The sequence below is a fragment of the Mobula hypostoma genome, chromosome 8 (genome assembly GCF_963921235.1).
Source record: "Mobula hypostoma chromosome 8, sMobHyp1.1, whole genome shotgun sequence".
Classification (NCBI taxonomy): domain Eukaryota; kingdom Metazoa; phylum Chordata; class Chondrichthyes; order Myliobatiformes; family Myliobatidae; genus Mobula; species Mobula hypostoma.
Genome location: NC_086104.1, coordinates 53,262,040 through 53,284,794, shown reverse-complemented (window position 1 = coordinate 53,284,794; position 22,755 = coordinate 53,262,040). Strand labels below are relative to the sequence as shown.

At 39.3% G+C, this 22,755-nt stretch overlaps 1 protein-coding gene across 18 annotated transcripts in view; it reads left to right on the top strand.

Annotated features, from left to right (window-relative positions):
• Positions 1-22,755, top strand: part of nrxn1a (neurexin 1a) — a 1,799,241-nt gene that overhangs the window by 984,479 nt on the left and 792,007 nt on the right. For all 18 annotated transcript variants that reach the window (XM_063055858.1, XM_063055840.1, XM_063055854.1 and 15 more), the window contains 2 exons: positions 3,233-3,355; positions 22,371-22,752. In XM_063055858.1, coding sequence (XP_062911928.1) covers positions 3,233-3,355; positions 22,371-22,752 — 505 coding nt within the window. The remainder of the gene's footprint in view (positions 1-3,232; positions 3,356-22,370; positions 22,753-22,755) is intronic.

Sequence of the window (22,755 nt, the reverse complement as noted above, 5' to 3'; positions counted from 1 at the left end):
GTAGACAGAGTCCATAGAGGGGAGGCTGGTTTCTGTGATATGCAGAGCTCTGTCTACAACTCTCTGCAGTTTCTTATAGTCATGGACAGAGTAGTTGCCACAATAAAATGTGATTCATCTGGAAAGGATAAGTTTGATCAAGGTCAAAAGGACATGCCAAATTTCATTAGTCTACACGGTGCCAATGTGAACAGCTCTCATTAAACTATATTAACTTCATGTATGCCATTCCTCCAGCCTTATTTAATTTTCCTAGTGGTTTTTAAGGTGATATCAGATGCATCTGTCAATTATCTGAAAGCTGTGTTTACCAACATTTTTAAAAAACTGAAATTTCTTACAATTTTTGCTAAAATAGTGCAAACTTAAACCATAACTTATCAAATCAATATACAGGGATATTGTGTAGGATAATAATGGAAATGATGTGTTAGAAACAGTTATTGGTGCCCTTGAAGCTGTGCTTTATGGGAATAAATAAAGATATCTATTTTACAGTCAGCTATCATTGCACCACTTCCATATATTGCCCTCGGAAATGGAATTTCATTATTTGAATGATTCTATCACTTGGCCAGACAAGATTTTTCAATGAAATATTAATTATGTAGCTATTTTGGTACCTGAATAACTCTTACAAAGAATAAAATATTTTAACATATGTTTTCATATTCATGTCTCAGAAAACTAGAGTAGAATTTCCCTGTTTTTTTCTCTCTCTGGTGGATTTGTACACTATATTTATCAGAGCACAGTTTAGGGCCTATATACATTTCTGGTCACTGTACTACAGATATGAAACTTTTGCAGAGAAATCATGTTATTCCCAAGACTAGGTAATTGCAGCTAATGGGAAAGATTGGATAAGCTAGAGTTAGTATGTGTTTCTTTGAAACAGACAAGGTGGAAGGAAGAGGTAACCAAGGTGTATGGAATTAAAGGGAGCCTAGTTAAAATAGAAAGGAATCAGAATTAGATTTATTATCTCTATGACATGAAATTTGTTGTTTTGTGATAGGAGTACAGTGCAAGACCAAAAAAAAACTACTACAATTTACAATAAATAAATAAATAGTGCAAAAGCAGAATACCCTTATCAAATTGGTCAAAGTGGCAATGATTTAGAGACATTAGTAGAAAATTTTAAAGGATGATTTTTTTTCCACCTGTAAAGATGGTGAAGGCAAAAACACTTGTCATATTGGAAATCCATTTGATGAGCTGTTGTCTTTAAGTGTACACACCTTGTATTGGAATGGGTGAGTATGCTCAGTCGCTCAGATGGACACTTTGGATCATAGGCCTCCAACTCTTGTCAGAACCTTCTATGATTCTGAAATATTATGATTGCTTTTTGACTTATGATGACTCATTGAGAAGGGTATGGCACAAGACCACACATTATTATGGATAAAGTAAGCTTCGGTGAGTTTTTTTTAATGTATCCTATTTTATATTTGTGCAAATCATGGTGTAATTGTGCAGTAAAATCTATGTTTGGTAAGCTGAAGTCACTACAAAAACCAAAATGGAACCAAACATGTCAGATAGTGAAGAAAGGGCCATAAGTATTTTAGCATATTGCATTAATCCAACTGTTTATTTAGAGGCATAGGAACTGGATGTTGGCTCATTGTGTCCAAACTGATCATATAATGGGAGGTAAAGATTCTGAGAACATGCTAATACTTAACAAAACACAGTCCAGCATGTAAACACAAAAGGCTGAGCCTTTTGCTACCTATGTTCCATCAGAGGCTGTGAGTGAATACTTCATCACAGCTTCCAGAATAATTCCCCTAACATCTCAGAGACCAATTTTATTCACTTCTGGTAATACCTAAGAATGGATATAACAAAGCGGAGAGAACCAGACAACATCCTACTTTTTGTTTTCAGAGCCACATCCTACTTGTGGTTCTGAAAACTTGAATAGCGTATGTTTTTAGTCAGTCAGTTCATGTACAGTTCATACATTGGCAATTCATTTCACAATGCAGAAAATTAACTAAGTATTCTCTTTTCACAAAAAGGTCTCATCTGATCTGGCTAACTATTGCCAAGTCAGTCTACTCTCAATCATTACCAAAAATATGGATGATGCCATTCACAGTGCTGGCAAGCAGAATCTATTCACCAATACCCAGTTTGAGTTTTGTCTGCATCACTTGGCTTCAGACTTCATTATAAACTTAATTCAATCATGCAACGAATAGTTAAGTGAGTGTTTAAACAAAAACATTCCCTTCAAATGCTCTTTAAAACGTCTTCCTCTCACCTAAAACATTTGCCTTTTGTTTCTAACACACCTATCATGGGACATGGGAAAATAATTATCTACCCTATCTATGCCTCTTACAATACTTCTATCAGATCACCCCTGAGCCTCCTTTCTTAACGAAGGCCAATGTAACCAACCCCTCAACATCACCAATGTCTTGCAGTGAAGCCCACACAACTGGTGAATGTCCAGTGCACTTTCAATACTATGGCACCAAATTACACAATACTCGTGTGGTCTTACCTGTGTTTTATAAAATAGCAGCATGACGTCCCAACTTTTATATTCTACACATAATATATCCCTTCCTCTTACCACTAGTACATTGCAAATGCAGTGTATACCATCTACAAACAGCATTGCAGTTACTCACCTAAGCTACTTCGGGAAAAAAAGTATGTGAAGAATTCAAGAGTGTGTAGCAGTTAAAGCCTTTGTCAACAGTGGTGGAGCAGTGTGAATTGGTGCATCATTAAACAGAACTGGTGTGCCATTGAACAGACATTTAACATAGAACTCTTGGATTCTGATATGGTAATAGAGAAATAAAACACTGGCGAAATGCCAGTGAAACAAGAGAATTTTTCTGCACTACTGAATAGGGAACTTCAGCATTATCTGTGCTTTGTGCTCTCTTTCGAATTAAACCGTTGCAGTATAAAATTACATTGAGCAAATAAATAATTAGCTTCCTGTTGTAAAGGAAACATTTGTGCCTATTCATGACAAACAATGAATGTACTTTTGGTACTTTTAATTAAACATGATATACTATGCATAAACCCTTATTTTGTTTGTAGACTAGTGTAAGATAATGATTAAAAACAGCTGCAACTTTTACTAATCTTTTTTTCTCGTATTTTATGTAGTCTTTTGTATTCAAGAATAATAAAATATGTTGTCTAAACTGAATTCACAAACCTAATAATCCATTGCCATATTGTTATGCAGGCAAGGGTCCAGAAATGCTTTATGCTGGACAAAATCTCAATGATAATGAATGGCACACAGTCCGTGTGAGTCGCCGAGGAAAGTATCTGAAGCTGATTGTGGATGAATTACAACCCGTTGAAGGTAATAAAAGCTGTTGTGGATTTGTGGCTTTCAGATACATTTTAATGTGTCAAAATAATTCTTAATTATAGACCATGTCTACTTTCCGGGAAGGTCCTTTATTTTAACTGGAAAATATTTATAGCCCTTTTCAATGTAGCTAATCAAACATTTAATTTATAGTTGATGTACCTCCAAGTTTGTAATGGGTGAAATGGTTATTTTGCAAATGAGGTTAACATGTACAGCAGCCTCAGGAGTTATCAAAATAAGAGGATTGCATTATCATGTAGAGATGCTGTGAATTGTAACTTTGGATCCAGTTACAGGATTGGTCATACTGTATATGACAGCTGTCTACTCCAGTTAATCCTGAAGGTCAGTTTGCTTTGTTGCTTTACTTTGTATGAAAACATGTCCAAGTTGGTCCCTTTTACTAGAATTCACAGCACTGCCCTGAAGGGGTGGCAATGGTTCCATTAGCAAAAACCCTGGTTTTCTCTCTCAGCCTTCATGTTCCTACTGTTGCCACTTTGTAAGAGGCCTTCCTTTCATTTCAGGGCATATAGCCATGACCACAATGATGATATAATCTAAATCCTGGCCTTTCAGACCCATAGCTTCTCCACACTGTGGTGCAATTTGCATACTGGCACAACTGGTCCACAGCAGATGCCATTTCATTTCATCTTCACTCAACCCAGGAACATCTGGACAGCAAAGATGCATACATCAGGATGCTCTTTATCAACTACAGCTTGGCATTCAATACTATCATCCCCTCAAATCTAATCAATGTACTTCAAGACCTTGGTGTCAGTAACTCTTTGTGCAATTGGATCCTTGATTTCCTCACTTGCAGATCCCAGTCAGTTCGAATTGGCAACAGCGTCACCTCCATAATCTTCATCAACACAGGTATACTACAAGGCTCTGTGCTTAGCACTCTGCTTTACTCGCTTCACACTTAGGACTGCATGATTAAACACAACTCCAAAGCCAGATTTAAGTTTGCTGACAACACCACTGTCATTGGTCAAGTCAAAGGTGGTGAGAAGTTAGCATATAGGAGGGAGATTGAAAGCCTGGTTGAGTGGTGCCACAATAACAACCTCTTATTCAATACCAGCAAGACCAAAGAACTAATTATTGACTTCTGGAGGCCCATGAGCCAGTCCTCATCGAGGATCAGAGGTGGAGAGTGTCAGTAACTTTAAACATTAACTTTAAATGATAACGGTGTTATCATTTCAGAGGATGCGTCCTGGGCTGAGCACATACATGCAATTATGAAGAAAGCACTGTAGAGACTCTATCTCCTTGGGAGTTTGAAAACATTTGGCATGACATCTACATTTTTACTTTGACTAACTTCTACAGATATGTGGAGGTGAAAATATTGACTGGCTGCATCACAGCCTGGTATGGAAACACCAATTCCCTTGAACAGAAAGTCCTACAAAATGTAGTGGATATAGCTCAGTTCATCATGGGTAAAGCCCTTATTGCAGGAAAGCAGCATCCATCATCAGTAAACCTCACCACCCAGGTCATGCTCTCTTTTTGCTGCTGCCATCAGAAAAAAGGTACAGGAGCCTCTGGACGCACACCATTCAGTTCAGGAACAATCTTTACCCCTCAATGATCAGGCTCTTGAACCAGATGAGATAACTTCACTGAACTTTGCTTGCCCCATCACTGAACTTGTTTACACACCAATGTATTCACATTCAAGGACTCCTCATCTCATGTTCTCAATATTTATTGCTTATTTATTGTTTTTTTTTTCTTTTGTATTTGCACAGCTTGTTTTTTGCATACTGGTTGTTTGTTAATTCTATTATTGTTATTGGATTTATTGAGTATGCCCACAAGAAAATGAATCTCAGGGTTGCATAAATCTACTGTGAACATTGAAGATTGCCTTGGGTCTTCTGCATTAAGTCAGTAGCTTTTTACCAGCCCTGTTGTTGTCTATGATGAACATTTTGCAGGAGTTGCAGGACCAACTAAAGGGTTCAGAAAATGGTTGCTGTAGCTGATTTGTCGATACTTCTATATAAAGCAAAAAGACTTATCAATTTTGATTTGAAGAAATTTGTTTTGATTTTTACTTTGCATTGTGATCTAGTGGACACTGTGATGGGGAGGAATATAAGAAGTAAAGGTGTAAGACTGTGAGTGAATGGGTTGGATACATTGTATTCAGTCTCCATATTAGGTGTTCACAGACAACTCAGTCTGAAAATGGCTGTATGATTACATCAATTTAACATCAGCCCTCCCAAGCTGAGCGAGGTGAAAGAGGCAGTGAAGAAGGCAAGATCGGCATCAGCGCCAGACCCTAATGGTGTTCCATATTGTATCTACAAGAACACCCCGGATGTTCTGAAATTCCTTTGGAAAAACATGGGGGTTGCGTGGGAAAAGCAAATTATTCCCAAAGCCTGGACAAGAGCAGGGGGAGTTCTGATCCCGAAAGAAAAGAATTCGTCCACCACCGAGCAGTTTCGCCAAATAAACCTTCTGAACATAGAGGGCAAGATCTTTTTCAGCATGTTGGCACAAAGACTTACAAAGTATCTGAAACAAAATCAGTTCATTGATACGTCAATCCAAAAGGCTGGCACAGCAGGCTTCTCGGGATGCTTTGAACGTACCAGCGTCATATGGCATCAAAGCCAGATGGCTAAAAAAGAAGGAAAGAATCTGCATGTCTTGTTCCTCAACCTGGACAATGCCGATGGATCAGTTCCTCTTTCCCTACTGTGGACTGCATTTGGTCAGGGATGTGGTTGGCCAAGTCCAACATAGGAGAGCTGGGCTCAGGCTTGTCCCAAAGGCTCCTCAATGGCACAGGGCAACACCAGTGCAGAAGAGACGGCTCATGGTGGAGGAGTTGAGAAGACAGGATGAGGCAGAGCGACATGCCAGAGCTGTCTCAATGGCCAAGTAGGGCCACTGGACTAATTGGGAGGGTCTGGAAAAGAAGAAACTTAGCTGGCATGACATCTGGGAGATGGAGGGATCTTGGCTTAGTTTTGTCATCAGAGCCACTTATGACCTTCTACCCACACCCCAGAATCTGAACCAGTGGTGGGGAGAAGACCCCGCTTGCTCTCTTTGTCAAGCACCTGGATCACTAAGGCATATTTTAACAGAATGCACCACGAGCCTCACCCAGGGGTGGTACACTTGGCAGCATAATCAAGTTCTCAGACAGCTGGCATCAATCTTGGAACAGAAGCGAATCATCTCAAATTCTCTCCCACAAACATTGACAGGAAATGTCCAGATTACACGATTTGTACCAGCAGGCCAACCTCCAGAGCACCATATAACATCAAAAGATGTAAGCATTCTGCAGGTTGCTCGGGATTGGAAAATGGACGTGGACTTGGGAAAAAAAGCTTGGGTTTCTCCCAGACATTGCAGCTACAACACTCCGGCCAGACATGGTCCTGTGGTCCACAACAGCCAAGCTGGCATATGTTGTGGAATTGACAGTACCATGTGAAAATGGTGCCGAAGAAGCTTATGAGAGGAAAAAGACCAAGTACTCTGAACTGGCAACTGAAGCTGTCCAGAATGGCTGGAAGACCAAGATTTTCCCTGTAGAAGTGGGATGCAGGGGATTCGTTGCTACATCTACGACCAGTCTATTGAAGAAGATGGGGGTGAGGGGTCACTCCCTCCAACAAGCAATCAAGTCCTTGTCAAATGCAGCAGAAGAAAACAGCAATTGGATTTGGATTAAAAGGAAAGACAACAACTGGGCTGCAAGATGAAGACAGGAGGGTATGGAATGAGGGGGGTGTATCTGGGACGCCAGGTAGCACCGTTGAGCCCTCTGGAGATGTCGTGGGCTTATCAACGAAACATCGAAGAAGGAGCAACAGACATCAAAGTTGCTGGTGAATGCAGCAGGCCAGTCAGTATCTCTAGGAAGAGGTACAGTCGACGTTTCAGGCTAAGACCCTTCGTCAGGACTAACACAAAGAAGGAGGGTGCCCACCTGATGACCCCGATGACGTACCTACCCTCCCCTCCCTCCTTGTCACCACTCTAAACCCACTGCCAACATCGAGAGTGCCAACTTACCATGGGGATTGAAACATCAAGTCCTAGTAGCTCTACTCTTCCTCTTACTCTCATTCTTCCGCTGCACATCATATAGCGGTGCTCACACACTCTTGTGGGTGAATTGAGGTGACAGTGAATCTCGACAATCCCTGGGCCATATATGTATGGCTGCTTTAGATCAGAATACTTTGGTGTGCTCCATCACTTTTCATGTGCTGTATACTTTTGTTGTCTGCGTTCCCGGGCACATGCACATGTGGTATCAGTCAATTCAGGTTTGAAATGAAGAGCATGTAACTCTTGTGATCCAGCAGCCGCCAATTGTTTTTTTTTGAAATGGCTCATATGAACGTAGTATGACTGCTTCCAAATGAAGTAATTGGAACTGCTGAAATCAAAGCACTCCACTTCTGGTCAGCCATTATTTGACTACTCATACAGTGGAATTACTTCTATTGCTCACGCATGGGTGCCAGCAATACAATATACATGCAATAATTGGATCTTGTCCCAATGGAAATGTGTGTAATCATTGACAAGTCACTTGTTTGCTTTGCTTTTTGTTTTCTTGGAAGGGGGAGGGAAATGTAATTAGTATTCTCCCAACAGAGAGCACTGCTGACTCGTTGATGCAATGGTATTCAGCAAAAGCATAACGTTTCAAGTATCCTCAGCAGATCTCTAAGGATCATTGAAGTTCACAGTCACCTGGAGTTTCACTGGTTGTGTGGTCCTTGCCCTGCTTGGGGTTTAGAGTGGTAATGGTAACTAATGTTTTTTTTCTATAAATATGAAATCTCTAAAGTGTAACTAGTGTATAAACCATTCCTTGCTAGAACTCAAGTCGAAAAATTACTCTCTTGGAACATCCAACGTAGTTTCCTGGGAGCTGTTCCGCCTCCTTCTCCCTCTTCCAACAGCATATTCTGCTCTTGGCATATTCTGCTTGTAGTATATCCTGCTGAGACTGCTATCTATTTTGTATTCCAGAGGCATATGTACGTGGGTGCAGCTTTTTTTTTGCAACCCTTGAAGTCAAGGAAAATCCCTGCAGATTCCTGAAGGCTTCAGCATAGTTGAGCTCTAATATACTAGTGCTGACTTCAAATAGGAATTCCATGATGCCTGACATCAGAACCTTTTGACTTCCCAAGCATTGATGCCCACAGCAAAAAGAGTGTTCAGCATTTCTTTCACCGATAATCTCTGCACGTACTTGCACTTTAGTTTGGGACCAGGTCAGCATCCCTAACACCAAACTGCATGTCCTGTGGAATCAAATTTTGCAGGCTATGTATTTTAGGCTTCAGATTCACAGATTAATTTTAATGAAATACCTTTGGGTAATTTAAACCAATTCCATGATCATTGATTTCTTTTACTCCAGATGATGTACTCATCCTCCATACTGTTCCCAAGCCATTTTTGATTGGCAAATGTTTTGATAGCCACATCTATCAATGCTGCCATATTTTTTTTGTCAGGAGTTGATATGATGCTCCACTTTTCTTAATCTAAATGATGACACATTGATTCTTTTTGGGCTTTCTAGAATTGACCCTTTAATTTCCAGCTTTAATAGAGTTCTGTTTAATAGAGTTGTTCTTAATTAATACACACAATAAGCTGGAGGAACTCAGCAGGGCAGGCAGCATCCATGGAAAAGAATGAACAGTTGACCTTTGAGCAGAGACCCTCCATCAGGACTGGAGAAAAGAGATGAGAAGTCAGAGTAAAAAGTTAGAGGGAGGGGAGGAAGTTTGTAATTAGTTATTTTGTATGGAAGGACCAGGAAGGCAGCTCAGAAAACAACAGACGGTGTTATTGTACCATGCAGTTAAAATGGCCTGAGATGACAGTTTTTTTCTCTCTCTGTTCAATTCATATGGTTCCCTATTTTAATGCCACACATTATGTAAATTAGCCAAACAGCTCATCAATTCCTGGGATTTTCCTGGATCCTCAGAGGATCAATTATTATTGATGTTCTGCTCCGGGATAATTGTAAATAGGAGAAGGGCGCTGTTTAATGTAAAACAAAGGCTTCCCTTGGTGAGACCTGAAGGAGCTGCAAGAACCTTACTCAGAATGACTAATTGTCTGCAACTACAGAGAATCACCACCTCCTCACCCACAGGCACATTCAGCCTCCCAGAATAACTCAACTCATATTAGGAAGGATTGTCCTCCTGTGCACTGCATGATGGTGACTTATTTAGAGCCAACTAAAATGTTCTAGAGATAGAGAAGGAGGCTGAGGGAAGCAGTTCCTATTAGGATGAATGATGCCTGGTCACTGAAAACAGGCAAGTTCACTTGGAAATTGATTTACTAATTTAGTTGGGTAGTAATCAGTAATCAGCATTTGTCTCATGAAGTTGGAAATACTTGGAAGACTGTAGTGAACTTAATTTATAAAATCTTAATAGTTAACAATGTGGGCATGCAGTTATTGGTGAAGTAATGAACAATGTCACTGATAGTTTACAGATACTTATTTACAGTTACATTTTAGGAACTCTTAGATGAAATTTAAAACAAGTGGAAGAACAAGAGAATTCTTTAGGCATCATAAGCAGGTTTCAAATTAAAAATTTTAATACTTCCAGTTAAAAAGATTTTGTGAAATTTCTGCACAATAACAGCTATTGAAGTTATTTAATGAGTTTTTAAGTATTTAGAATGTTCCAGGATCCTGAAAGGATTTTGATGGATTAAAATATTTTCTTCATTAATTATAGTGAATTAATTAATTCCAATGATGAAGAAGAGAACATCAGTGTATTTTCCAGTTCCTATTTTCTGCCCCTGTCAGTGCTCTATTAATGAGCTATACATGAACTCTTTTATTCAGCCCTGCTGTTCAGCAGCATAGTATATTTATTTCTTATGCAATTGAACAAAAACATGAACAGAATTTGAAATGTTCTCAGATTCTGCCCAACTGTGAACCTCTGGTTGTTAGTTCTTGTTAATTTGACAATGGAAATCATTATAAATCTTAGGGGGTAGCTGGACTTTCTCTGATTGAAATTAGTCATCATTCCCACTTCAAATGGGAAATAACATTGATGCCAGGTGTCTGCCTCTGGCTATAAATTCTGCTCGTCTTTGTCCATAAGGGAACCAAATACTTCGTTATCTAATGAGATACAACTAGAATTGAAGCTGGGAGCATCTCAGTTCTGACATTAGAATGAAGTGAGGCCATTGATGAACCAGACTAGACACATCCAATGTCCTTAGCCTGAACTCACTAATGTCCAGTAGCACTTGTAGCTTCCTTTGTGCCAGGTGTAGCTCAGGTTAATAGAGAATACAGTCCTCAATTTTGACTCATTTCAAATTTATAAAGGCTGTCGATATCACATTTTGATGTTGAGTCCCACTGTTCTCATTTCACCTTATCTATGGAAATTTTTTGTCTAGGTTTTGATCAAAGGAAATTTTATTTATTTATTTATTGGGATACAGCAACCTTCTGGTCCTTCAAGCTGACCCACCCCTTAACCCCCGATTTAACCCTAGCCTCATCACAGGACACTTCACAATGACCTACTAACCGGTAAGTCTTTGGACTGTGGGAGGAAACTGGAGTATCTGGAGGAAGCCCAGGTCATCACAGGGAGAATGTACAAAGTCCTTACAGATAGTGGTAGGAATTGAACCTAGGTTGCTGATACTGTAAAATGTTGTGCCTACCACTATGCTACCGTGCTGCCCTTGAACTGGAATAAACAGAACTGAGTGTCATTGAATGAATTATTGTTGAGCAATTGCCACTAGAAAGCAGTGTCTGCAGCTACTTCTACAATTGTGCTGAATGAAAGTAAACAGATGGATTGTAATTGACTGAAATGGTGACGTCATTCCTGGGCAAAATTCCATATTATCAGGCAAATGCCAGTGTTGTACACTTTCTGGAAGAGTTTGGCTTCAGGCTCAGGTGGTTCTGTAGTATATTCTTCATCATTAGAACTGGGATATTGCTTGTGTTCACATCCTTTATGTATTCCAAACACACTGATACTTCCTCACAACAATAAATCAATCAATCAAGACCAGAGTCGGTCATAATTGAGAGGAGAAATGTTCTTGTAAAAGATCCATCACCATGTGCAAATGACTGTTCCTGTTATATTGTTGCCGGCAGTCATGCAGTACTTCAATTCACCATCTGGGTGGAAGATACAAATATCCTTGTGTGTTTTTTACTCTTTAATATTTTCCAAAATAATTCTGTAATCAGTTTTACACATCTGGTGTCCTCCCTCCTTATGTACAAACCTTGAACTAGGAAGTCCCCTTACCTTCTCTGGGCTATTATTATCACAATTCAAAGCCATAATTCAGGTCACTGAGCAAAGCATCTCTTATCCTGTCAAACTTCTTGTGGTTCAGCAGAGAGCGATGAATAGATAAATGGATAGATAGAAACTCTAATGATCCCAAAAGAAATTACAGACTCACAGTAGCATTACGAGTGCACAGATATAAATATTTGAAGAGAAGTAGAAAGAATAAAAAATAAATTACCTCCAACAGTCTAACAAGAGGGGGTCATCACTTTCCCAGCTATAGGTTGACTCATAATAGAACCTAATAGCTGAGGATAAGAATGACGTCATATAGTGCTCCTTAGAGCAGCACAGTTGTCTTAGTCTATTACTACAAGTGCTCCTCTGTGCTCCTCAGGTACTAGCGGCAACTCTGGCCCTTCTTGTACATTTTGGGCAGAGGTCCTCCAGTAGGACTCCAAAGACACTGTCCGACTTGCTGAATTCCACCAGCATTTTGTATGTGCTGCAAAGAGACCATGTGGTTGGCTCTGGCTTACGTCTGTATTGAAGTCCTCTGTTGTACCTCTCACAAGAAAAATATGGCTTTTCAAGTCAAGTAGTAATAACAGTGTGTTTTCTGGCCTTGTTTAATCATTTACATAGTTATTTAAATGGCTGGAAACTTTTTTTTATGAAATATGTTACTTTTATTTCAAAATTATAATTTTTAAATGAATGTAATCAGGTCCAAAACTTAACTAAACTGAATCCCAATCATAATTTTAAGCACTATGGTAACTTGAACAACTATTTGACAGCATTTGAAAATTTGTAGTGCAGTAGGATATTATGTAGTGGCAAGAAAGGGTATCTCTTTTTCATTGCATTGCAACTTAAGAAGTGCTCTGTTAGGCATCTATCCAAGCAATTTTTGCCATCTTGTTCAATGTTGTAATTATACTAAGATCCAAATTCCTAAAATTATTTCATGACTACAAGTCATTTGTCATGCGGCCGTCACAGCTTGTTCAGTGATGATTAATGGCCTGGGGATAACCAAGTGGCCTTCATAATTGTGGGCAGCTCTGCACTGCAATTATCTCAGTCCCACCATTGCATTACTTGATATGTTCCTTCTGTCATTTGTTTGCTTTGCACAGGGAGACACCACTTGTTGTTCAATGTAATAGACTGAATGGGAATAGAAGATTACAGAACATCAATAGAAATTGGCAAGAATTAGTCTTAGTTTGTGAAAAATAAATTGCATGTTGTGCAAGGATACAGCAAAGTGATATCTGTGGATTAGTGAGGATTCAGGTGGAAAATGGAAGTGTGATCTTCATTAACATTTCATCTCATTTTCCTATTGGATAGTGCCTTTGGTCTGGACAGTCTCCAGACTCTAGAGCGTTCATTGAATGAAAGGGAAGAGTGGGCAGCTTATCTTATGCCTGAATGTTTAATGAACACACCCAGTGCTCTTCCTGCCAGCCCTGGAGGGCACAGTGTCTCTGGTGAACAGATGCAACATTCTACTAATCTCTATTATAGGATGCAGAAAGAAAAATATGAAAATTAAATGCAGTTCCCCCGGTTTGCTTCACACCCAAATTTCATTCCTTTCAGAGATTTCACTCAACCTCAGCAGTGTGAACATGCCAGAAAATTTCAGCAGAGTACGGACCACTGACAGTGACACTGATGTAGAGGCTGAGAGGTTCCTGACTGCAGTGGGAAAACGAAGGACCAGCTTGCAAACACTCAAGAAGATCACTGGCTCAGTGGCAAGCCACATTTCCATTGAAAAGAGGAGGAGTACTGGCAGCACCTCCCTGCCACTGATGTAGGCAAACTGGCAGAAGGAAAATTGTACTTCATCCAGTTTCGAAAATAGAGGCTGAAATTCCATGTGCCAGTGTCTTCTCGTCCAGGGATATCTGAAAGATATTGTCCTCAGAAGTTTTTCAAAATTTCCTGGTCAAAATATCAACTGGTGCAAAAGAACAAAGGAAATATGAGCAGAAACCACAATCCTGCCCCAGCTGTTTATTTAATCATGACTAATCTGCACTGGCCTCAATCTTCTTCTCTGCCAGTTCCCCTCATCTCTCAATTCCTTGATCTTTGAAATATTTATCTATCTTCCAAATCTTGGAAGTAGGATATTTGTATCACAGGAAATGTTTACAACAGGGATATAAGATCTTTAGTTCCAAGCCGAAAAGTAATAGAACACTTATCTCTGTCTAAATTTCACTCACTTGTAGTCTGTCTTTACATGTAGATAAAATCCATCTTTTTAAACTTTTACTGAAATGAATGATATTAAATTTCCCTACATTAAACACAATTTGCCAGGTCTTTACCTAACCTGTTGCAGAATTATAATGTCCGCATTGCACCATGCCACTTCTACCTACATTTATCTCATAGGCACTTGGAAATCTCATATTTTGTTATCGCCTACAGGTTATTGAGATCCAAGAACTGATTCCTGTGTATGCATGAGATACATACTCCCAGACTGAATAGAGTGTATTTATTCTAACTATTTTCTATATGACTACCAGTTTTCAACACATACTAGCACAATACCTTGGGCTCTTGCACACTAGTCTTTTATGCGTCATTTTGCCAGATAGCTTATGGAAGTCTAAATACACGACACCTACAGATTACCCTCTATCAACTCTCCCTGTCACATTCTCAAATTACAGCAAACTTTTCAAACATGATTTATATTTCATTAAGCCATATTGTTTTGATTTAATTTTATTCAGTTATTCTAAAAGATTAGCTATGTCCTCTTTGATTATTGACTAGCATCTTCTTGCCAATCATAGATATTAAGCCAGTGAGGCGCTTCCATCTGTCTTCCTCCATGACTTGAACAAGGAGTCAGCTCCTGGAATTTAGCAGCCTTTGAAAATTCATGCAATGAATTCACTATCTCTGCAGCAATTCAGTTGTATGCAGCCATTGGGTCCTGGTTATTTGTCTACCTTTAACATTGTGAGCTCTATAGTTCAAATTTCAAAGTAAATTTTATTATCAAAGTAGACATATGTCACCATACACTACCCTGAGATTTATTTTCTTGTGGGCATTCACCATAAATACAATGAAGCAAAATTAAATCAATGAAAAGCTGCACACAAAGACAGCCAAACATCCAATGTGCAAAAGACAACAGATAGTGCAAATACATAAAGAAAAACACAAAATACTAATAATATTGAGAACATGAGTTGTAGAGTCCTTGAAAATGAGTACATAGATTGGGGACTCAGTTCAATGTTGGAGTGAGTGAAGTTATCAACTCTGGTTAAAGAGCCTGATATCTGAGGCGTAATAACTGTTCCTGAACTTGGTGTGAGACCAAAGGCTCCTGTACTTCCTTCTTGATGGCAGAGGCAAAGAAAGAGCATGCCTGGAAAGGTCCGTGAAGAGGGACAAAATTTCTTGGAGGATCTCAGCCTGAAACGTCAACCGTACTCTTTTTCACGGATTCTGCATGACCTGCTGAGTTCCTCCAGCATTTTGTGTGTGTATTTTGGATTTCCAACATCTGCAGAGTTTCTTTCTCTTGTTTGTAGTTGGATCAGTTGTTTGTATATTTGATGAAGTTCATCAATTGACCTGACTCTTTGCTTATTTTCCAAGTCCATTTTGAACTACTCATTTTAATCCTTCCTGATGGTAGTAACAAAGAAAGAGCATGCCTGGAATGTAGACGTCCTTGAAGATGGATGATAATTTCTTGCGAAAGCTCTTCAAGTAGATGTGCACAATGATGGGGAGGGCTGGGGCAGTATCCACTACTTTTTGTCAGCTTTTCCATTCAAAGGCATTGGTGCTTCCATACCAGGTAGTGATACAACCAGTCAGTATATTCTCTACTGTGTACCTAAGGAAGTTTGTCAAAGTTTTAGATGACATGCTGAAGCTTTGTAATCTCCAAAGAAAATAGAGGTGATGCAGTGCTTTCTTAGTGATTGCCCCCACATGTTGGACCCAGGACAGATCATCAGAAATGATAATCCTCTGAAATGATGATAAAGAGATAATACTGTAACCCTTATGGATTTTTACATGTCTCTCCTGAAATTTGAAAGATCTATGACCTTAAGGATGTTTGTGGCATCCTCCACAGTGAAGATTGATGTAAAAAATTGATCTAACGCATCTGCATTTTTGCATCCTGTTATTAAATCACCTGCCTCATTCTTTAGAGGTCCCACATTTACAATAGCCACCTTGTTTGTCTTTAAATATCAGAACTACTATGTGTTTGTTTTGCTCCTTTTATGTGTTCTGCATCCCAATTCTAAGAACAGTTTGCTGCTTTTTTTTACATGGAATCCCTCTCACTACTGTAATTGGCATAAATTCCTGCTTAGAGTAATGGACCGGTGATCTGCCCTCACCCCAATCAGCTGCCACCCCACCAAGGATAGGGTTCCTCTTGTCCTCACCTACCAACCTACCACTCCTCCAGCCTTTGTGTCCAGCAGATAATTCTCCAGAACTTACGCCATCTCCAGCGGGATCCCACCACCAAGCTCATCTCCCCCAATCCAATTTTTGTTTTCCACAGGGATCGTTACGTATGTGACTCCATCGTCTATTCATGTGTCACCACCCCCCCCCCCCCCCCGCTGATCTCCCTCCTGGCACTTGCCCCTACACTTACTCCCTCACTACCACTCAGGGTACCAAACAATCTTTCCAAGTGAGGTGACACTTCACCTGTGAGTCTGTTGGGGTCATCTACTGTATCTGGTGGTCCCAGTGTGGACTTCCTTATATCAGTAAGACCGGACATAGATTGGGAGGCCATTTCACCGAGCACCTGCACTCCATCCTCCAGAAAAAAACAAGATCTCCTGGTGGCCACCCATTTTAATTCCACTTGCCATTCGCATTCCAAAATGTCTGCTTATGGCCTCCTCTGCTGTCACGATGAGGCCATGTTCAAGTCGGAGGAGCAACACTTTGTATTCCATTTGAGTAGTTACCAACTGGATGACATGAACATCGAATTCTCAAACTTCTGGTAATGCCCCCTCTCCCTCTTCACCCATTCCCTCTCTCACCTTATCTTCTTACCTGCCCATCACCTCCCTCTGGTGCTTCTCCCCTTTTTCTTTCTTCCATGGCCTTCTGTCGTCTCTTATCATAATCCCCCTTCTCCAGTCCTGTATCTTTTTCACCAATCAATTCCCCAGCTCTTTATTTCACCCCTTCCCCTCCTGATTTCACCTTATGTTTTCCTCCACTCCCCACCACCTTCTTTCTCTGACTAGTCACCTTCTTTTCTTCGAGTCCTGATGAAGGATGTCGACTGTACTCTTTTCCATAGATTCTGCATGACCTGCTGAGTTCCTCCAGCATTTTGTGTGTGTTGCTTGGACTTCTAACATCTGCAGAGTTTCTCTTGTTGTGATTGGATCAGTTGTTTATATATTTGATGAAGTTCATCAATTGACCTGACTCTTAGCTTATTTTCTAAGTTCATTTTGAACGATTCTGCCGCCATTATAATTACCTTCAGTCCAAATGAAGATAGTGATTTTGGTCCTGTGGTGTTCATTCTCAGACTGCATCCGGAATTCTATCATATTGTGGGCGCTGTCTCCTGAGGAGATTTTTAACCACAAGATTTCTTATTGATCCTTCTTCAATGCTCCTGACCAAATCTAAATTAGTGTATTTCAGATATTTTTTTCTTCTGTGCTGTTCTAAGGAACAATTCCTGATGCACATCAACAAATTCTTCCCTGATACTCTTGCCAGTTTGGTTCATTCAGTCAATATATAGATTAAAATCTCCCACAACAATTGCAGTTCTCTTCAAATATAGCCAAGATCAGGGGTGGCAAGCCTTTTTTGAGAGCATATGCCCAAATTAATAATAATCTAGTAAAAAAAATCCTCTTGAATGCAATGGGAATTTTGAGCAGAAATTATCATCGATTAATGAATTAGTAACAATAATTATGGGTATTTTAAGGAAAAAGAATGAGTGTTTGCTTTTTATGTGTATTTGTTGTTCTGATATTAATTGAAAGTATAAGAGACAAATTGAAACAAACATAACATTTTACAAAATCTGTTAAAAATCTTTTAAAAAGATAATTTAAAAACATGATTTCTAAATAATATTTTATTGTCCATTATATATAACATAAGAAATGTGAATGTGTGGTTATAAACTTTGATGCATATTCATAAAAGATCAAGGGTAGGAAAATAAATATGCTTTACTCTTAGTGAGACTTCTGTTGCTGCACTGATGGTGACAAATATTTTATATCTGGTTTGTATTTGGTTGTTTTGAGAGCTATACACATGACACTAGTTTCATCAGTAAGTCTACTCATATAATTAGACCACCAAGTTCATCATTGAAAACAATGATTCACATGAATGTATTGATGAAAATACTGTTAATTTTGCCATTGTAAGTTATTTGAAACACAGATTGCCATGTGCCATCTTGAGTACTTATACCACAGATCTGCCACCCCTGTCCTGGATATTTCCATACTTATGATCTTGGGAATCTGGACAACACCCACCCATATTTTCTCTCTCCTGTTATTTAAGATTTCAACCCAGACCCATTCTGCGTTAACATCCATTGCCTCTATTTCGCATCTCAACACTTGTCATGATCAACAACTTTACCCCCCCCCCCCCACCTGCTTTCCTTTTAGGTATGTTCTTGAGGAATATTGAGCACCCAGACCTAGTCACCCTGCAATCGTATCTCTATAATGGCTGTTAAATCTTCCATGTATATTGCTATCTGTTCTATCAACTCATCTATCATTTTGCCTATGCCATGTGCATTCAAACAAGGACTGTTAAACTTTAAACACAAGATATTCTACAGATGCAAAAAATCCGGAGTAACGCATACAAATTCTGGAGGAAAGGAATAAACAGTCAATGTTTAGGCTTGAAACACCTTATCAGGACTGGAAAGGCAAGAGGAAGAAGGCTGGGGTAGGGGGAAGGAGCACAAGCTAGAATGTGATTGCTGAAGCCAGGTGGGTAGTGAAGGGTTGGGATTGAAGTGAGAAGCTGGGAGGCGGCAGGTGGAAAAGGCTGAAGAGAAATAAGAGGGTGGGCCATGGGAGAAAGGAAAGGAGGAGGAGCTCCAGGTGGAGATGATAGGCAGATGAGGAGAAGAGAAGAGGTAAGAAGGGAGCCGGAAGGGGGAGTGGTTAGAGAAATTGATGTTCATGCCATCAGGTTGAAGACGACCCAGATGAAATATGAGGTGTTGCTCCTCCAAACTGAGAGTGGCCTCATCATGGTATACAGGAGGCCATGGACTGACATGTCAGATGTGAGTGACCGCGAGGAAGTCCTGCTTCTTGAGGATGGAGCGAAGGTGCTTGATAAAGGGGTGCCCCATTCTATGTCGGGTGCCTGCAACGTAGAGGAGGCTGCACTGAGAGCACCCAGTATAGTAGACAACCCTAACAGGTTCGCAGGTGAACTGTTGCTTCACCTGGAAGGACTGCTTCTCACTTTATCCACCCTGTCCTAATCACTTGACTTCAGCTGTCACCTCCTAGCATGTACTTCTTCTCTTTTCCCACCTTTTTATTCGGGCTTCTGTGGCAATCCTTTCCAGTCCTGATGAAGGGTCCTGGCCCAAAGCATTGACTGTTCATTCCTTTCCACAGATGCTGCCTGACCTGCTGAGTTCCTCCAGTGTTTTATGTGTGTTCTTACTGAGTATTGCATGATATTTTAACATTTTCACTAACTCTGGATTTTCTTTGAGCAGCATAATTTTCTTTAAATTTCGTACCCTGGCATGTCATACTTTGCTTATCAATTTGCCTGCACAATCCTGTTCTCTCTCTCCCTCTTGATCTATTAGACATTCTGTTCTTGGAGCTCTTCCCATCCCTGTTTAGCTTACAACACAATTTATGTGATTCATCAAGACACTAGTCCCAGCACAATTCATATGAAGCACATTCCTGGGTCAAATTAGGACAGTTATTAAGCTGTTTATTTGAGAAAGCAGGCTGTTGAAGAACTTTCAGCAAAATCCGGAACAAGTGAGCAGAACAAATGCTGAGCGGGGATTTGGAATGCAGAGGAATGAAGAATGATATACAATGAATTCTAGTTTGGTCAATTGCAGGAGGAGGAGAATATATAAAAATAGAGAGAAAAATGTGGATTAAGAAGAAAAGTAAGACATAAAAGAAAAGTAATAAAGGAACAATTTCAAATTTGGATAAACAAAGTCATTTCAGAACTATTTATTTCTTTTGGGACTGGGGTAGCCTTATTTCACTCGGTCCTGTTCAAAATTTTCAAAGTTAGAGAAACTAAATGTCATTAAAAGCATAACCCACATAATTGAGGAGCCCCTTATTTTCACCCTAAATTTCATGTTTCTCCAGTTTCCCTGGTGTCACCAGTTTGAGACTAATGGTAGAGCAATGCAATTATCCAGCAATGCTCTGCAACTCATGACCCTCATCTTACCATGTGATGTGTTGCTGGATAATTGACACATTTGAGGTGACATTCGCGTGTAAGTCACTAATATTTGACCTCACTGACCTCCAGTGCTTTTCATACATCTGTGCTGCCATTCGCAAACAAAAAGAAAGAAGAGGCTGACACAGGCAGATGATTTTCTCAATGATTTTCTTATAAATCTGTCAACAAAATGTTTGACTTACTTCCATCCCACAGCAAGATCTGAGTGTTGACAATCTTTTAATTTTGGCAGCTGGAATTTAAATTGGAATTCTGCGACTGATCTTTTGACTTGCATAAGCTAAGTTCATACATGGTGCCTTTCAAAAGCTCAAATGAACCCTATATTTAATTAAAGACCGTTATTCCTATTAGGCTATATCTTACCCTCCTTGCAGTGAGAACTCCAAAGATCCATTTGTGCCTTTTATTTGTCATCTCTTCCTCCTCGGGTGCTGGCGTGGAGATACCTCTCAACCAAAGGAGATGTAAGTTGCTCCTTCCCTCATTGAGCTTTCAGATCACCTTTGGGCGAGGTGTAGGATCATCTTAGCCCAACCGATCAGGAAGCCATGGGAGCAGGTTGTATCAGCAGCTGGTGCATATCATGTCCTGGTTATGCAACCACTGATGCCAGGCAGGCAGACAATCTCTGAGAAGTATTGATAATGGTTGAGGTCACCCATCTTGTAAAGACACTGCCCATAAGAAAGCAATAGCAAACCATTTCTGTACAAAAATTTGCCAAGAGCAATCATGGTCATGGAAAGACCACGATCACTAACATCATATGACATGACACATAATGAATGAACTTCCTCCTCTTAAATGCAGCCCCGCTGCAATTTCATTCATTATAGAGTAATAAGCTACATGTATATTCCCATGTGATGTAGATCTCCCTTTCCATCAGATTTTCATACTGCTCAAATTGCATTGGTATCAAGCAATTGCACTTGATGCTAAACTTTGGAGGCATTCACAGATAGGGAATATAAAGTGCTTTTCAGCGATTGAAATACCATTCAATGAAAGGGGAATCTGATTAAAAATCTTTGCTGCCAGATCTGAGTTACTGAATGTCTTATTTGTTCTGTACAAATCAGCTGAATTTTACTTTTCACCAAGGACTCTTGTATCCTGCCATGTCTTTCTCATTTCCATTGAAACATATGTGAACAATTATGAGATCAGTTAGTGTAAATTTTAGTTCTGAAGAACAAATCTTACAAAGTTTAGATCCTGATTGAAAATTAAGTGCAAAGTAACAAGGCAAGGTAACATTATATGATTTGATAGTACCTCATTAAAGCAACCCAGGCATTTCTTTTAACATTAACAAGAAATATATATTAAACAGCAAATTAAATGCTTATATCTGTGAGAATTTATTTTCATTTTAGACTGATATCAAGTCATTGAAATAATAAATGAAATAATTCAAACATTTCCAGTTTGATTTGTTATGCATACAGTCGCACAAATCTGTATCATTTCTGTCAGATTGAAGTTCAAAAGAGAAATTGCTGATTAATGAAAATTTATTCCATACGAGTTTGTCTCTTTCCAATTGTGGCCAGTCATATTTTACTCTTTGTTCAGTCAAATGGATTGAGTGATTTTCAGTAGAATAAAATGTGTTCTGGAAAGAAGGAGAAAAATACAAAGCTTTTTGAATCTATTGTTCCCCACAGTGACAGGAATATTATAGTAAACACTTAACACTAACAAAAGATCAAATACACCCATGTTTTGCATAATGGTGGAAAATAAGGTGTATTTTTCAAATGCTGAAGAACAATATTAGAAATGTTTTTTTCATGTTCTGCAACAAATGTGTATGCATACAGCCACCTACTGGATACTTTCAAAGCTTGCACAAAAAGAAATAGGTTGGGTGGGAACACCGAAAGGAGTCCTTATCTTCCATTTTGTTAAAACTAGTATTTCTATGTCAGCATCCAACTGACACACCTACTGAGAGGAAAAGTTCTATGAAAACAAATAGAATACAATTAAGAGGGAGATAAATGAGTAGAGTGATGCGAAGGCAATAGAATTTAAACAGAAAATGTTCAACATATATTTCACGTGCCTATTATAAAGACATTTTATTTTACTTTATACTTTTTATATTATTGTTTTTATTTTAGATCAAATGACAGGAGATCACACTCGGCTGGAGTTCCACAATATTGAAACAGGCATAGTGACTGAAAGGAGATACATGTCAAATGTCCCTTCAAATTTCATCGGCCATTTACAGAGCCTCATGTTTAATGGAATGCCTTATATTGACCTGTGCAAAAATGGTGATATTGACTACTGTGAACTCAATGCTAGATTTGGTTTAAAAAGTATCATCGCTGATCCTGTGACCTTCAAGACAAAATCCAGCTACGTTGCACTGTCCACTTTGCAGGCTTACACCTCCATGCATCTGTTCTTCCAGTTCAAGACGACATCAGCAGATGGCCTGATACTCTTCAATAGTGGAGATGGCAATGATTTCATTGTAATTGAACTTGTTAAAGGGTA